The sequence below is a fragment of the Drosophila rhopaloa genome, unplaced genomic scaffold, assembly GCF_018152115.1.
Source record: "Drosophila rhopaloa isolate 14029-0021.01 unplaced genomic scaffold, ASM1815211v1 contig_3, whole genome shotgun sequence".
NCBI lineage: Eukaryota > Metazoa > Arthropoda > Insecta > Diptera > Drosophilidae > Drosophila > Drosophila rhopaloa.
In genome coordinates, this window is record NW_025335123.1 from 17579798 (window position 1) to 17592768 (window position 12971).

The following is a 12971-nucleotide window of genomic DNA, read 5'->3' on the forward strand; positions in this document are numbered from 1 at the left end:
TTTATCAACAGCAAATAGTGGAAGTAGAATGGCAAATATAAAGACCCATTCACATACACTCGTATTTCTTGGGTATATATTTCTCGGCCGCAAACAATGCAGTGAGACATGTCCATTGTGCAAAGTGGCCAAAAGTGCAATTCACTATTTGCGGAGCTTATTTCAGAAATAATGCGGCATTCATACCAGATTATTCTGAAATCCTGGGTAGCCTTTTAAGGAGTTTCACCCACGAAAGAAACCATAGAGTCTGTATTATAAAATAAAGGAAACGCAACAAAGTAAAACTAAAACTCTATACAAATAAATCAAGAAACATTTGCTTACACTAAGCCCATATTACATGTAGTTATATCTTAACCACCCTCGTTGGCACTTGGGGTAATATAGCCTAATGGATATAGAGCAATCTGAATTGATTTCGATTTTATGAGAGTCTTGACTGCAATTAAAATCACAAGAAGCCAGCAGAGCGAAAACCCCGCGCTTGATTCAAAAAAAAGCCAACAGCCCCATGCGTCTGACACACTCACCCATATTCCCAACTAGGTATAGATACTACGTATATGGAGCACCAGTGTCTGGAAGATTGCAAAAGTTGGAAAAGCGAAACAAAACAGCAAGCGATGTACATATAAACATTTGTCGATTGTGCCTGCCGGCAATTCAACGCGAAATGTGCGAATAAATTGCCAAAAACCAAAAAAAACCGGACTGCAACGAACTTTGGGTGCTTTTTCCAACAATAATTCAAGTGAATAAAATATAAAATTTACTATAACATATCTTAACTAAAACTAACTTATAAAATATAATTCAAGGAATTCAGGTTCTGGGGAAATTATTGTATTTAAATTGTAATATCTTAAAACAAAGAACAGGGCAATTTTATTCAGTTAAGTAAGTTAAATATTAAGTGTATGACTTCCAATAAACTGCAAATTCTGGTATAATGTAATAGTGTTTAAACTTAAAAACAACTGCATATCATTACAGTATTCAAATGTAATACATTGTTAAGCTTATTTATATGTAAGATACCTATTTTGCATTACCACAGAATTAAGTTGACATTAAGATGACATTATCAATTTATTTTATTTTTGGGTGTAGCAACACCTAGTCCTCCTTGCATTCTAGTATGCTTTCCAAGTCGGCCAGTGTGATTAATTGGGTAGTATTAATTTGTGAGTCCACCATTCCAATGGCCAACTCCCGTCGCTTCTGATTGCTGCTGTTGCCGGCGATCGGCGATGTTGCTGGCGGGTTGCGTGCCGGCAACATCAACGACGGTAGCAACACCACAAATTACCAATGTAATAGCACCGCTTGTTTTGTGTTTTGTGTTTAATTTTTTTTTTGTTTTTGTGTTGATGGTGGGGGCGGCGAGTTGAGGATCGGGCAATTGGGAGCGAAGCGAAGTGGTTATTAGGTGGATCGCTTTTTGGCAGCCAGAGCCACATTTCCTAACGCAAAATATTTGCTTGGAAATTATGCGATTGCTACCTGGATTTTGCAAGTCAAAAGTAGATCGTGAAGCTCGGACACGTGTATCGTGGGCTATATCGTGGAGTCGTGTCTTAGAACAACACATCTATATGTCAGTGGGTCATAAATTTCACTTGAATTTGCAAAAAAGAAAGGTTTATCACTTGGTCTACATATAAAAAGCTAGCCATGACTGAGTTTTATCCAGTGTCTCTCGGATAACCATGTCTTTTCCGGTTCTTGTGGTGCTGCTGGTGGTGCTGGCTCCGATTTCAGAGCCCATAAGGGCAGAGACTATAAAGCAATCTGTTTCTCAGAGTGCGGATGTTCCAATAGAAACTTTATCAGCAAAAAATTGGCACAGCAAAAATTCTAACGAGTCGACTTCTTCAATTGTGGATAACTTACAGTCCGATAACTCAATGGAATTTGGTTCTCCATATGAGAAAATAATAAATAAATTCGGTTCCCTAAATGTAGATGTTTTAAAAAATGAAATACGAAACATATCCATTTCGCAAAGTATAGATAGCTTGGAAACTCAAATACCGGAAACAATAAACGAAAAAATAACAAGGAATGACAGCTCTAAAAATAGGACTTCTTTGGAAAATAATGACTTATATACATCCAGTTCTGAAAAGGATATAGTTTTGGATTTCTTAAGGACCAAGAACACAAGCTTTTGTAAAAATGGGTTTTTTATCGATAGGGAAATTTCGAGATTTGAGGAAACTAATACCCTGAATTTGCGACAGCTTCCAAATTCATATAAGGATCTGATCGTGGATCGCCTGCAGGATCAGTTGCGTCAGCTGTTCATCGGCCTGCCCCTGGATATAGCCTTCTCCACCCTAAACTATATATGCAGCACCATCGTCGATCTCGGCGTGGTGAGGTCCAAACTCATTCCGGATGTGTCGCGCCTGAGGTTTCTGCTTCGCACCGAATTCGAGTGCCGGAATGTCAGTATTCCTCTGGCTCAGGCTAAGGACCTGTGGACCACTCCGGGATTTTATCAGGATCGACCTACGGTCTTGTTTATCACCGGCTGGAGGACGAGCATCAACGATTCGAACAGCGGACCCGTGGTCAAGGCCTATGCTTGTCGCAATGATACCAATGTTTTGGTGAGTCCAAAGATAAAGATACAATTTTATCATATTTAAAGATAAACATATATAAGAGGTTACTAAAGATATTGCTAGTGTTTTGAAATCCCTTACAAAGGTGTTTCCGGATTTTCGCGAAAATTTATTTTGCTAAAAATATGATTTTTTGCGAAATATTTTTTTTTAAATTTTTTTTCTGAGAATACCACTTGATTGGAAATTTTATAACGAATTAAACGATGTATGACATTCCAACATATGAAAATTATTTCTCAGGGTATTGATTAAAAAAGCGGAAATAAATAAATAAATAATTTAAGAATCTAGTGATATAGTGATATTCTTAACAATATGCATATTCCTAAAGATAAAGATATAAATACGGACATGAAATTAAGTTTTAAAATATAGAATATATGAGACAATCTCAATTGGAGCATTTAAGCACATAAAATCCTGGTTCCACACATAACTACCATATTTTTTTTAGGTTCTGGATGCAGCTGACTTTGTGGACACCCTGTATACATGGTCGGCCTTGAATACCGAGGTTATTGGGGCCAGTCTAGCCAAGGCCCTTCTCCAGCTGAACCGGACTTATGTGACCAACCAGTTGCATTTGGTGGGTCACAGTTTGGGCGCCCAGATAGCAGGATCCGCAGGTCGGAACTACCGGCAAATGTCGGGGGGATTGGCCCTGAGGCGAATAACCGGACTGGACCCGGCCAATCCCTGTTTCTACGACGGCAACGATCTGGAGGGATTGCGGAGTGGAGATGCCCGGTTCGTGGACATTATCCACTCGAATCCCGGCATGCTGGGTTCACCGAAAAGAGCCGGCGATGCGGATTTCTTTGTCCAGGGGCGGATTCCATTCAAGGCGGGCTGCGAGGGCCTTACGTCCATTAGCTGTTCGCATCAGCGGGCCGTGGACTACTGGACGGAAACGGTTTATCCCACGAATGCGAACGACTTTCTGGGCAGGCAATGTGATCGCTATTCGGAGCTCCTACTTGGACATTATTGCCGGGACACGCGGACCGTGATGGGCTATGCCGCCAAGTCCACGGAACTGGGCCTGTTCTACGTGGGCGCCAATGGAGCGGAGCCCTATGGCCAGAATGCCAATCCGCAGACCTTCACCCACTCCAATACTGCATGCGGAGCCTGTTCCTAACTTATTTGCCTAGATAAATATTCTAAAAATTATAAAAATAGTATAGAAACCAAATTTAAGTCAGTGTTATATAGCTCAAAGTCCTAAAATACCCACTTTCTACCAACTAAGACTTATTTCTGATGAAATCCATATTACTTAACAACTTTCGCTCAGAACTTCTAACAAGCTATTAAATATTATGTTCAATAAATCTACATGCTTAATATTTTTTATCTCTATATGTAGATTTATTTCTGAATAATATTGAAAGCCATTTAAATTATTTTCATCCCTTGTGTAAGCAAGCTAATTTTATTCAAAAGCGATGAGAGATAAGTCAGTATGCGAGATAACTTACAAGATGTACAATACTTACACAAGATGTATCTCTCAATTGTTAGGCAGCACAGCTACCAAAGGGTTAATCCCGATAATTTCAAGGACAAACCGCAGGCGAGCCCCTCTGCCCTCTTCCGGATATTTTGGAATCGGTCCGTGATTTGTGTGAGAAATTGGAGAACGCTGATGTCAACCCAAAGTTAACTCTTTTGTGACGTCTTTTTGTTTCGGATCCACAAAAATTGCGCAGGGCACGTTGACAAAATGACAATGGCTTGGAGATTGGGGCGCCGAGATCGGGGAATACGGAATGGGAAATAAGTAGTCAGCAATGGGCCCGCATTAATATGGTTCTGTTGTCGTAACCGGCAGCAGCATTTGATGTCAAATACGTGAGAATTAACCTTGCACTGCAAAAATAAATCCATAAAATAGCTAGACTTTAAAATTGCCATAATTGGACTAGATTTCAATACATACATGTGTATTCGTTTTACATTTTATTCTTGTATTTTTATTAAATTTTTATTTTGTAACTGATTAGCTGATAAAATATTAACAAAAAATGTGTAGTTGATAGGTCTCTAAGAATATACAGGGTAATTGAATAATTTGTTAATTTGTTAGGCAGTATTATTTTTGTAAGACCCAAATTAAAATTTTCTCAGTGTACATCATGATACACTATCAGTGGCACGGGCCAAGCCAGTCGTCTGCCGATTTTGGGGAAATCCAAGAAATACTGTCACTATCAGTTCAGCGATTAGAGGGTTCATACCTACGAACTCTTAGATCCGGTGTTTGTTTTTCAGATAAAAATAGAATCTATTTTCGGCTGTAAAAACAAATATTTTAGAAATCGAATTTTGATGCTGATAATGGAGTGTGAAAGGGTATTAAGCCCATCGGTTGAGCGCCGAGTGCATAACAGGGCGTTGTCTTCATAATTTCTAATGCCCTGCGACTTGCTTTAGTTTTCGATTAGAACTGAAATGTATTCAGATTAGCTCGGGACATGCGAGTACAGCTTGCTTTTAGCCCGATCTCGATTTCTCGACGAGATGTGGCGAAGGCGACGAATCGAAATGGAAACAAATTAAGTGACAAGTGCACCTTATCTGATCGGAAAACACATCGATATGGTCACAGTTGAGTGGAATTATTTATATATTAGGCGATGTAAGTGTCGTATTCCGTTTCTCCCTCTCGAGGCTATAAAAACGATTGTCACTTGGCTTCCGGCACTCAGTGCTCGTTGAGTTCTCGTCCAGAATGGGACGAATCGCGCCAAAAATGCTTCCGCCCCTGGTGCTCGTGCTCGTGCTCCTCCTCCAGCTCCTGGCTCCCTCGCACTCCATCGAATGGACCCTGCCGGATGTGATTGATTCCATCGGGAATGTGGGCACCAGCATCGTGGATCCCAGTCTGCTGCCCACGCCCCAAGGTCTCATCGATGGCAGCAAACAACTCATCGCCGGCTATCCCTTCGAGTTCGTCTCCACCTCCCTAAGTGTCATCTGTAAGTATCTTCTGGAGGGAAATATATCACCTATATACTTTAGATTATTGTACTTGCGTTTTCTGGTGACCTATTTGCGTCAATCTAATTTTTTGGCCGGCATTAGGTCGTTGATTTTGGTGTCTTTTGCGTTAAATTGTAAACACTTTTTCTTTCTTTAAATTTCGATTTTTGTTAACTCACTTTTCTTAAAAAAAAAGCTTTTGGGTGTACATTTGTACCATGCAATGAGGTATTAATAATATAAAAATCATCCCCATTTAATCTATTTACGCAGGTTCCCAGGCGCTTGCTTCCAACAAAATCAAGTCGAAATTTACCCCGGACATCAAAATGATGCACTTCCAGCTGCAAACGGCATGCACAAAGACCAGTTTTCCGATCACCAATCCGGAGGACATGTGGAAGAGCCCTCTGTTTGATCCCAAGAAGAAGGTGGTCATCCTGGCCACCGGATGGACCACCACCGTCAATGGATCGGATACCATCGATGTGTTCTCAAAGGCCTACAACTGTCGCGGCGATGTCAACTTTGTGGTGAGTACTAAATTAATTTAATTTAATTTATTATTGGAAACAGATAGATAATGTATGCCTTAAAGGGTTAATATAGGTTATTTTAAATAATCAACTAGAAAACTAGTTTTTAATATACATTTGTATTATTAATAAGTTTCCGATTGATAAGACGTTGAAAAGATTAGTTTGTTCTACAAACAAGTTCAACCTATTAGCCCTGGACTTAATCTAAATGTTTTCCGCATTGAATACATGTAATATTAATTTAATCAACTTGGCGTCATGCTCTAAAATTTATTTTTTGAATTAAAGTCATTCATAATAACACATGATTCAATTATTAAGTTAAACCAATTAAAAATAAATATCCACTAATTTCCAAGCTTTTTCAATAATCAGCTTTAAACTTACGAAGAAAGAAAAATAAAGAAAGTTAAGAATGAGTCAATAGTGAATCAAGAAATGAGTTCAAAATGGTTAAATTTACAAAATGACCGATAACATTTTTTCGATAATTAAAAATACATCTGAATTGCAGGCGGTGGATGCAGCTCGATTCGTGGACACCCTGTACACGTGGTCGGCCTTCAACACGGAGGAGATTGGTGAGAACATAGCCCTGGGGCTGGTGAAGCTGCTGGACTTGATGCCGGTGGAGAACATCCACCTGATTGGCCACAGCCTGGGCGCCCACATAGTGGGATCTGCGGGACGGCACCTGCATCGCCTCACTGGCCAGCTGGTGCCCCGGATCACCGGACTGGATCCGGCCAAGCCGTGCTTCAACGAGGGTGAAGTGCTCTCGGGTCTCATGCGCGGAGATGGCCGCTTCGTCGACGTGATCCATAGCAACTCCGGGGTGCTGGGCAAGCGGGATCCGCTGGGCGATGTGGACTTCTATCCGGGCGGAATGGGTTCCCTGCCCGCGGGCTGTTTCTCGGTGACCTGTGCCCACGCCCGATCCTGGGAGTATTACGCGGAGACCGTGTATCCCGGGAATGAGGGCAACTTCATGGCCACGCGCTGCAGTTCGATAGCCCGGCTCCGGGAATTCCGCTGTCCCGGCGACGAGGTGCCCATGGGCTACGCTGTGCCGCAGAATATCAAGGGCAACTACTTCTTGGAGGTCAGCGGCTCTCCGCCCTTCGGAAAGCACGCCTCCAGTGTGCGATCCGTCCACTTGGAGCAGTGCGGCAAGTGCCCCGATTCCTCAACGACCCCGGCGCCGATTTCAACCACGGCGAAATCGCGGTCCTGGTTCTGAGGCATCCCATCCTCCTGTTTTCTATCCCAAGCTAGTATTAGCCTTGTTTTTTTTTTTAATTAGTATTTTATTTGTGGCCAAGACTAACCCCATTGTGGTCGATATGCTATTTCCTTCTACACGTTGACAATTCAAATAAATTTATGTTTATTGTTGAATGAATGAGAATCGCGAAGTTGGAATCTCGCTTAAGTGATACTGATGGATATTGATACGATTGCGAGGCGTTATAAATAGCAAACATGTGCCCATTCAAATAAATACTAATACAAAATGTATATTATTTAAAGCTTGTTACATTGTTTTATACTTTATTTTACCTTGTTGTTTTAAAATATATGATTGCATAGTGCGGATTTACTGGATATATACTTGTTTCGTTTTACTATACTCGCTTAAAAATCCCATAAAAAGTATGTATCAAAATCATCACGAATATATTTTGAGTCGTAAATTGTTTTTGTTTCGGCCATTGTCCGATTAGACTTCAGTTCATTATTTGTTTTTATTTTAATATTTAGGATCGGACATTATGAATCAGAAAAGCTGCTTCTTAGCTTAGTCAATAGATTTAATATTATATTTTCAATAAATAAATCTATAGAAATATTAATTCTGATTGAACAAATTAAATGTAATTCATTAAGAGATTATTATTTCCGTGAAAGCCAAATTCGAAGGACTATAAATATTTTTCAGTGTATCAGTGGCAAGGGGCTCAAAAATCGACCTTGAATGTTTATTGTGAAATCCCAAAAGTATTCATCCTGTGTGTCACTATCAATTCGCCGATTAGAGGGTTCAAGTATTCTGGAGAATACTCATGACCTCTTAAATTGACAGATAAAATTGAGAACTAATTTCTTCTTTTAAAACAAAAGATTTGGAGCTATAAATACGGTTGTCACTGGGCTTCCGGCACTCAGTACTCGTCCAGATCCCTTCCAGAATGGAACGACTTACGCCAACGATGCTTTCTCTCCTGGTGCTCGTGCTCCTCTTGGTTCCCTCGCATGAGTCAGTCACGGATTTCATTAAAAACCTCTGGAACATCGGCACCAGCATCCTGAATCCCAGCCTGCTGCCCACGACCCAAGAAATCCTCGATGGCAGCATTCAGCTCATCGCCGGCTATCCCCTCGAGCTCATGGCCTCCGCCGTGAATCTTATGTGTGAGTAACTTTTAATTGCGGGAATTTTGATCAGAATAAATTAAAATTTTGTTATTTTTTTATGGTTGCCAAAAAATACACTTTTTAATTAAAGATTTCAGGAGATTTTAATATATTCCTTTTCTTTAAATTAAATAATTTATAGGAAACAGGGTATTTAAATTATAGACATCCTTATAAATAATGCAATTTTCCAGGTTCCCAGGCGCTGGCTTCCAACAAACTCCAGTCGAAATTTACGCCGGACATCAATCAGATGCACTTCCAGCTGCAAACGGCATGCACAAACACCAGCTTTCCGCTCACAAGTCCGGAGGACATGTGGAAGAGCCCTCTGTTCGATCCCAAGAAGAAGGTGGTCATCCTGGCCACCGGATGGACCACCAACGTCAATAAATCGGAGACCATAGATGTGTTCTCAAAGGCCTTCAACTGTCGCGGCGATGTCAACTTTGTGGTGAGTAGTGAATGAATTATAGTTAATTTCATTGTATAATACCCACTAATTGCAGGCTGTAGATGCAGCTCGATTCGTGAACACCCTGTACACGTGGTCGGCCTTCAACACGGAGGAGATCGGCGAGAACATAGCCCTCGGGCTGGTGAAGCTGCTGGACTTGATGCCCGTGGAGAACATCCACCTGATTGGCCACAGCCTGGGCGCCCACATAGTGGGATCCGCGGGGCGGCACCTGCATCGCCTGACTGGTCAGCTGGTGCCCCGGATCACCGGACTGGATCCGGCCAAGCCGTGCTTCAACGAGGGTGAAGTGCTCTCGGGTCTCATGCGCGGAGATGGCCGCTTCGTCGACGTGATCCATAGCAACTCCGGGGTGATGGGAAAGCGGGATCCGCTGGGCGATGTGGACTTCTATCCGGGCGGAACCGGACCTCTGCCCGCGGGCTGTCTCTCGGCGTCCTGTGCCCACCAACGATCCTGGGAATATTACGCGGAGACTGTGTATCCCGGGAATGAGGGTAACTTCATGGCCACGCGCTGCACGTCGATGTCCAAGCTCAGGGAATTCCGCTGCTCCGGGAACGGGGTGCCCATGGGCTACGACGTGCCGCAGAATATCAAGGGTAACTACTTCGCGGAGGTCAGGGCCTCTTCGCCCTTCGGAATACACTCCTCCAGTGTAAGATCCGCCCACTTGGAGCAGTGCGGCAAGTGCCCCGATTCCTCAGCGGCCTCGGCCCCCTGATTCTCCCCTTCTTTTATTCCTTAAGCTAGTATTATGTATTGTTTTTTTTTCTAACTTGTAGTTTTTTTATGGCCATGTAAATCGCATTCTAAGCGTTGACAATTCAATTAAAGTTGTGTTTATTATGCTTATGCAAAGTCAAAAGACGGAATGGACGAGTATCACGAAGTCTGAATACTGTTTGTGCCAAACCGAAGGATAGTGGTGAGATAGCAAAGTTGTAACAACAAGGTTGTAATAAATATAAATAATCACAAATAATAATCAGTAATAATTAAGCGTTGATTTAGCATTTAAGTCGGGGAAAACATTTAAAAATTCTGGATAATTCATCATACCCCATGAAAGGAAACCGAAAGATAAACAACATGTGGAAAGGAGGCCGCGGTGTCGCCACTGCCATAAGCTCATAATTGTTGACTGTTGACTGGAGTTGGCTTTTCTGTTGACTATTATCTGGGTATGTGAGTATCTGAGTGGCGGCCAGGTACAGTGGGACCGGTGATTGGCGGAAATTGGCAGTGGAATTGGATGTCATCTGGTTTGGGTCCAGATGAGCTTTACAGCCGACTTGAGGTCAGCCGCCTTAATTGGTGAATGTTGTTGTCCGGGGAGCGATGATTTCATCTCGCCGGTATCAATGATACATATTTCTAGGTGATCTTTAATCGCCTAGAAGTCCTAGATGGATTTACATCTTTATGACTGGAAAGTTGACTTCTCAATGAGCGTAATGGTCTATTAACAATAAAAAGTTTTTGCTCTATAAACTTGTTGTATAATGGGACCAGTTTAAGGTGGATAAATATGTATATATTTCTTAATATGTCGGGGCTTTCCCAAGTCCCTGAGCTGACTATCAAGACCAGGAAATGCCATCGCCCAGATCCAGTTACCTTTCGCGCTGATCTCTCCACTGTATCAGTTGGTTCTCCTTTTTTTTTTGGCCCCTTCACCTGGGATCTGCATCTGCATCTGCATCGGCAGCTCCATCTACATCTCCATCTCCATCTGCAAGTGTCTCCGTTTGCGGCTTTAGCTGCCAGTTTGACAAATGACTCACCCGACGCCAGCTCTAGCGGCTTAAGCCAAAGATCACTCTGACAGCACTGAAAAAAAAAGTAGAAAGGAATAAAAACAAAAATAAAACTACAATTTAAAGAGTTACCCCTAAATCCGTTCTTAATTTATTTTAGGGAACGCTTATGTAATCTCAAAACTTCAACAAAAAGAAAACAAAACTTATTGTAAATTTCTTAATGTTTTATCTGGGAACTATTGAATATATAAACAAAATTTGACCACTTATTTTGGCTTGTGAATTATTTAAATGTAAATATTTTTTAAACGTAGTCTACTTTTTCTCCGTGTGTGGCTCTGCTGCAGTTTCCGCCAGCAGCGAGGCGAGGAAATGATCCATCAAGCGTGTGAGTTATGTACGAATTTTGCAACTTGGCCACATGGTTGGCTGACTTGATGGGCAATGGCTACAAAGTGGTGGCTTCTGCTTGTAAAGCGGTTGACCCTGGTCAAGAATCGGACGCTCAAAGTGGTTTAATAAACTGCAATTACCCGACCTGGCCCAGCCACCCGCGAGATTTATTTTGTGGATTCTCAACCAGATTAGTCTGGGCCACTTTTCGCAGTGTTTTGCGATAAATAGCGAGTGGCTGTCCAGTGGTTACAGCATTCGAGTGCCACACTTCGAGACGCACAGCGAAAAGTCGGGATTTACATACGCACCAAGTCAGGACGCAAAACGCGAAACGCAAAACGTGAAACTCAAAACTCAAGACGAGATGAAGGTGTTCATTGTACTCTGCGCATTGGTGGCCTGCGTTTCCGCAGGAGTGGTGCGATCCTCGGGCTGGGGATCGAATCCCTGGGGCGGCAGCAGTTCGGGATGGAACAGTGGCTGGAGTGCCCAGCAGCCGCAGGTGATCAAGGTCATCAAATTGGGCGGAGGAGGCGGTGGTGGTGTCTGGGGAGGCGGCAACTCTGGATGGAGCAGTAACGCTGGATGGGGTGGAAACTCTGGATGGGGCGGTGGCAACTCCGGATGGGGCAGCGGCAACTCTGGCTGGACCAGCGGCAACTCCGGATGGGGCGGCAACTCTGGCTGGGGCGGCAACTCTGGCTGGGGCGGCGGCAACTCTGGATGGTCGAGTTCCGGCTCCAACAGTGGCTGGTGGTGAAGGACTAGGACTAGGAGTCACCATGGCTAGGAGACCAAGCTCCAGCAACCCAATCACAATCCCAATACCAATCCCGAATCCCGAATCCCGAATCCCAAACCCCCTCTCTTTGCACCTGGTTCACACTTCACGATTTTGTAACATAGTTTTTAAGTTCCCCTTTTTTTTTGTAACAAATAAATAAACAAAGTAAATGCATAAATGCAACTAACTTAGCATTTTTATGATGCATCTTTGAATTATGGATCGCTAGCAATTAACATTCTAAACTTGAGAGACGAGTATCTCTGGCTGAGCAATTATCAATATTCTATGCATTTTGCAAATGATTGTGGAACAGCGTCGTGGTGGCCAAGGTGGTGATGCGATTGGAGTTCAGCGGAGATCATCATCATCGTCATAATCATCTCGAAACGGTGGCACTGTGGTTTCATTTTCAAAACCACATAAACATTTTATATACCTGTCTTTATTAGAATAGGAAGACAACATGGTTTTACATATATTTTTTACGGCTTAATTAAAAGCTATGAAAAGAGTAAAGCTGTTTAGCCTTTATACTATTTTATTAACTCAACTTTTAATATAAATAGAAGGCACATTTTAAAAGTTGTTAAAGCATTCAAATTATGTAAGAAAGATTTATGTAAAAAATATAATTGAAATAAAATGTAATAAATGAAGTTTATCATTATTATCGCCATTTTATCATAATAAAATGATCAAAACAATTATGATTTAATATTTTTTAAATATAAGCCACCTTCTTAAGTGTTTATCATATAATTAATTTAAAAATTGTATTATTCTCGCCATTGTAAAGTATTGCCCTTTTGATAAAACCCTTTAATTCTTTTAAATACCACTGTATGCAGACAATTTTTTTTTGGGCTTTGATGAGGTTATCTTGTGGACTTGGCTCTGGGTTGAACCTCAATAAAAATGTGTGTATATGTATGTCTGCAGCACGCGTTGGCAGCCAAACAAAAGCTGTTGGCC

The 12971-nt window shown here is 41.9% G+C and overlaps 4 protein-coding genes across 4 annotated transcripts; all 4 read left to right on the plus strand.

Annotated features, from left to right (window-relative positions):
• Positions 1-1712: 1712 nt before the first annotated feature.
• Positions 1713-3777, plus strand: LOC108045182 (phospholipase A1). Its single transcript, XM_017124408.1, has 3 exons — positions 1713-1897; positions 2201-2618; positions 3091-3777. Exons 1-3 carry the CDS (start codon positions 1713-1715, stop codon positions 3775-3777), a joined length of 1290 nt encoding a protein of 429 aa, XP_016979897.1.
• A 1545-nt stretch (positions 3778-5322) lies between these two features.
• Positions 5323-7765, plus strand: LOC108045289 (vitellogenin-1). The gene is made up of 3 exons (XM_017124569.2): positions 5323-5617; positions 5895-6154; positions 6675-7765. Exons 1-3 carry the CDS (start codon positions 5371-5373, stop codon positions 7398-7400), a joined length of 1233 nt encoding a protein of 410 aa, XP_016980058.1. The 5' UTR covers positions 5323-5370; the 3' UTR covers positions 7401-7765.
• Positions 7766-8234: 469 nt separating this feature from the next.
• On the plus strand, positions 8235-9878 carry LOC108045199 (vitellogenin-1-like). The gene is made up of 3 exons (XM_017124428.1): positions 8235-8572; positions 8770-9029; positions 9085-9878. Exons 1-3 carry the CDS (start codon positions 8350-8352, stop codon positions 9775-9777), a joined length of 1176 nt encoding a protein of 391 aa, XP_016979917.1. The 5' UTR covers positions 8235-8349; the 3' UTR covers positions 9778-9878.
• A 1602-nt stretch (positions 9879-11480) lies between these two features.
• LOC108045200 (uncharacterized transmembrane protein DDB_G0289901) lies at positions 11481-12179 on the plus strand. Its single transcript, XM_017124429.2, has one exon. It carries the CDS (start codon positions 11577-11579, stop codon positions 11970-11972), a length of 396 nt encoding a protein of 131 aa, XP_016979918.1. The 5' UTR covers positions 11481-11576; the 3' UTR covers positions 11973-12179.
• The last annotated feature ends 792 nt before the right edge of the window (positions 12180-12971 follow it).